This window comes from Mus caroli, chromosome 5, assembly GCF_900094665.2.
Source record: "Mus caroli chromosome 5, CAROLI_EIJ_v1.1, whole genome shotgun sequence".
Lineage (NCBI taxonomy): Eukaryota > Metazoa > Chordata > Mammalia > Rodentia > Muridae > Mus > Mus caroli.
This window is the reverse complement of record NC_034574.1, coordinates 117635815-117640261: the sequence shown is the minus strand read 5'-3', so window position 1 is coordinate 117640261 and position 4447 is coordinate 117635815. Positions and strand designations below refer to the sequence as shown.

At 48.2% G+C, this 4447-nt stretch overlaps 1 protein-coding gene across 1 annotated transcript in view; it reads right to left on the bottom strand.

Moving 5' to 3' along the window:
- The window catches only part of Tctn2 (tectonic family member 2), a 32184-nt gene that overhangs the window by 2393 nt on the left and 25344 nt on the right, over positions 1 to 4447 (bottom strand). Inside the window, exons 14-16 of the mRNA XM_029477800.1 lie at positions 3064 to 3220; positions 1253 to 1378; positions 1063 to 1164 (exon numbers count right to left, since the gene is read on the bottom strand). Coding sequence (XP_029333660.1) covers positions 1063 to 1164; positions 1253 to 1378; positions 3064 to 3220 — 385 coding nt within the window. The remainder of the gene's footprint in view (positions 1 to 1062; positions 1165 to 1252; positions 1379 to 3063; positions 3221 to 4447) is intronic.

Sequence of the window (4447 nt, the reverse complement as noted above, 5' to 3'; positions counted from 1 at the left end):
AACGTGAAGGTCTGTGTGCCCGCAGATTGCCAGGGAAGCCAGGAATGTTGAGCATACAGGATCATGCTCTCAAAGGAAAGGACACACAACCTGCTTTTCTATCCAGAAGACTAGGATGGGGGTGGCTAACAGCCTGGTGATCTGCAGTATCCATTGGGCCAGCCCATATCAAGACCCCACAACCAGGACCGGTGGTGGCTAATAGTCAAATGACCTTACACCATCTGTATCGCCAAGGGCTCCTGCAGGCTCTCACAACCAAGACCAGAGATGGCTAACAGCCCAAAAGACCTCTACACTATCTGTATGACTGAGACTATGCCAGGTCCTTCCTTAGGTTCTCAAGCTAATACAGGTAGTCTACTCTAGAATCCGTCTTGCTTATTTTTAATATTATTTCTTTTATGTATATGAATGAGTACACTGTGGCTCTCTTCAGACACACCAGAAAAGGGCGTCAGATCCCATTACAGATGGTTGTGAGCCACCATGTGGTTCCTGGGACTTGAACTCAGGACCTCTAGAATCTGGAAGAACAGTCAGTACTCTTAACCACTGAACCATCTCTCCAGCCCTAGAACCCTTCTTGGAAGCAGGGACATATACTTTGAGTTGTGTTTCAAGGTTAATTATTTCTCCTTGTGTACTGGGGATTGGATTATACCAGGAAACTTTCCCCCAAATTGTAATGTGTTTAAATATGCCAGCAATAAATCACCTGACATCAGACTCCTGAAGTTTGACCCAGCCTGGATGATTAAGTCAGGCTGAACTGAGTTTCCATTCATTCTCGTTTCTTGGTGGCTTGTTTCCCTGCCAGCTATGACACTCACAGGGGACAACCCCCATTCCAACAACTGAGTCATATCACATCTTGACTTTGAAGGTAATAATTTAGTGATTACTAGTGATAACTATTCATTGTTATCATAATTTCTAAACATCAATGTTGGTGTGGTTTCTTCTTTTAAGTCTTTTGTGTTTTAAACTTGTCTGGGACGTTTACACATTGACTCGTAAACCGTTTTAACCGGCACAACATAATTAACAACACACAGAAACCTGGCTTCCCTACCTTGATAATACTGGGTCAGAGGGTACAGAAGTTGGGGCCAACACAGCTCATTCCGGGTACAGTCGTACTCTGTGAAGTTGATCTGGAATCTACAAAAACACATGGGCAGGTTATAGGGATAACAAGAGAGAAGCTGGAAGGAAGCTGCACCTGTGAGCCTGTCAGCCATTGGCTTACCTCGTAGGGGGGTGGGGCATCTGCGCAGGGACATTAATGAACTCAACAGAGGCACTGAGAGGGAGAAGACCGGCCTTGTCCCCACAGGTGAGCCCACACTGGTACTGCCAGGTCACTGTGGAAAACCTAGAAGGGGACAACTGTAAGGTAGTGTGGCCACCAACCATTGAAAGTCTAGGAAGCAGAAGTGGATGCTCACAGTCAGCTATTGGATAAATCACAGGGCCCCCAATGGAGGAGCTAGGGAAAGTACTCAAGGAGCTGAAGGGATCTGCAACCCCATAGGTGGAACAACAATATGAACTAACCAGTACCCCCCTGGAGCTCGTGTCTCTAGCTGCATATGAATCAGAAGATGGCCTAGTCGGCCATCAGTGGAAAGAGAGGCCATTGGTCGTGCAAACTTTATATGCCTCAGGACAGGGGAGTGCCAGGGCCAAGAAGTGGGAGTGGGTGGGTAGNAGTGGAAAGAGAGGCCATTGGTCGTGCAAACTTTATATGCCTCAGGACAGGGGAGTGCCAGGGCCAAGAAGTGGGAGTGGGTGGGTAGGGGAGTGGGTGGGGGAGCGTGTGGGGGACTTTTGGGATAGCATTGGAAATGTAATTGAAATAAATACCCAATAAAAAATATATGGAAAAAAGAAAAAAGAAAGTCTAGGAAGCCAAGAGCTGCATCCACAAGTCTAGACACAAAATCTACAAGTATCCATCACTGGCTGCCGTGGCCAGCTCCCTCCTCTGGTCCAAGTCACTGTATACAGGTTCTCTTCACAAAGACTGCTTGTCTCCAACAGTCTAATAAAAACAGCAGCTGACCGTCGATATATCGAAAGCATGCTGGGTCCGCAGCACAGAACTAAAGTGCTTTTTACATATTATGGCAAGGAATCCTTAAAGCAACACTGTGGGAACGCGGTGTTGCTTCGCAAAAGAATTCTTGGCTCCATCCCAACACTCTGAAGTGGGGTCTGATGGGAAATCAGCACTTCTTCTCCTATCCTGGTAACTGCTCCCCAACTTTCCATGGGGGTTGGAGATACACCACTCCCTGCTCTCTGTTCAGTGGGTCAGAAGACACCAGCCTGAATCCAGAGTCTGCCTGCCAGAGCTGTTGCTCATTCTGGCCATCATGAACATGACCTGGCCAAACAACAACAACAACAAAAATGTCTGCCTATATCTCTCTTGACAAGGCGGCCTCTCTTTACTAAGCCCTGGCGAGGTGAGGCTGGTGCTGACCTAACAGGACTGGGAGGCTGTCCCTGAGTATGAAAACAGTCCCAGGACAAGCTGAGCTGGGGGTAAACAGAAGAGACCCTCTCTGACCTTGCAGGCATGGGGACACTCCCAAACTGAATAGCGCCCATCATTTTTTGCTAAGTGGAACCTGTCACATACGGTAACAACACAATGCACAGAGGTGTCATCTTTTCTTAGATGAGGCTACTGCATATTAAACTGCCTAAGGTCATACACAGCTCCACGATCTGAACCTATGGGGCCTGGCAAAGCCTCCAACTAGTGGCCACATTCTGTAACCAATATGCCACCCACATTCACAGAGTTAAATACCCTCGGGATCAAGCTGCCCCTTGCTAGCCCTGGCCCTCCCCTGACACTATAGCAGCTCTTATACAGAGCCTTACAAATACTCCTGAGGGTGGTGTCTGTGCCTTCCACTTACACAGCCCTATTAACATAGCTATTAACTAATACAGCTCTTAACAATCGCCATTGCAAGTGTGCAGATTCCAGCCTAGCGCTCCTCCTCTTTGCCCGGCTCTTTGGCAACTCTCAGGGAGGGACCACACCTTGTCTCCACAGCCAGGATCTCCCGCTGAGCCACCCCTTCCACAGAGCCAGCTTCAGCTGTGAGAATGCGGATGGAGAGCCGGGCTGGAACTTCCAGGCACACGCCATTCACGCTGCTCAAGGGCAGGTTGGCACCTGTATCAGGGGCGTCGGCACCTGCAAGAATATCAAATTAAACATCTGTTAATAGCAGCTGTCCTCCAGTGTCACACATGATACCCAAAGGGATGGAAGGTGATATGGTCTGGCTCTCAAGTCCCAAGGCACAACTCTCTGGCAAGGCTGTTGTCGCTCCACAGCGTCTACAGGCAGAAGTAGGTGCTAATCACCTGAGTGCTGTCTAAATGCTTCTCTGTGTGCAGAATGAGGTCCCAGCCCACAGAATAAAACCAAACACAGAGATTCAGCATCTGGGGCTGCAGAGACGTCTCAGCATTTAAGAGCACTTGCTGCTCTTTCAGAGGACCCAGGTTCAAGTCCCAGCACCAAAACAGCAGCTCACAATCACCTGTAACTTGATGCCCCTTTCTGGCTTCCAAGGGTGGAAGCACACATATGGTATAAACTTCCACACAGACACACACATAAACTTAAAAAAAATGTTTTTTCTTAAAATGGAAAAAAAAAAAAGGGCTGGAGAGATGGCTCAGTGATTAAGAGCACCAACTGCTCTTCTGAAGGTCCTGAGTTCAAATTCCAGCAACCACACGATGGTTAAAAACCATCCGTAATGAGATCTGACTCTCTCTTCTGGGGTGCCTGAAGACAGCTACAGTGTACTCACATAAAATAAAATAAATAAATCTTTTAACAAACAAACAAAAAAAACAAAAAGACCCACTGCACTGCCTAAACTTGTCGCTGAAAGCCAGAGTAGCCCCACACAGTAGACATCATGTGGAACCACATCTCAGCCCCAGATTCACTTTCAAACCTCCCTGTGCAGAACTGTCCAGAGCACAGGAGTGCCTCCCTGTGTCCCTGCACTCACCACTCTGCTTTCTATTTGCTTCTGTCCATTCTGGGTGCTGCACACAAACACAGAGCTCCTGGGTGGTCTGTGTCTGGGCCCCTTTCACTTGGCACTACGTGTTCATTCTCTATAAACTACTAGGTCAACTCTCGATGCCAATATTCTTGGACGCTCAAGGCAGATGTGCAAACCGATGTGCCCTATGCATCTTCAAGCCCAGACTCAGAAAGAGGGAGCTTGACGTAGTTTCCTCTTCAAGCAAAAGCCACGAGAGAGGGGCTGGTGAGATGGCTCAGTGGGTAAGAGCACCCGACTGCTCTTCCAAAGGTCCGGAGTTCAAATCCCAGCAACCACATGGTGGCTCACAACCATCCGTAACAAGATCTGACTCCCTCTTCTATGGAATGTCT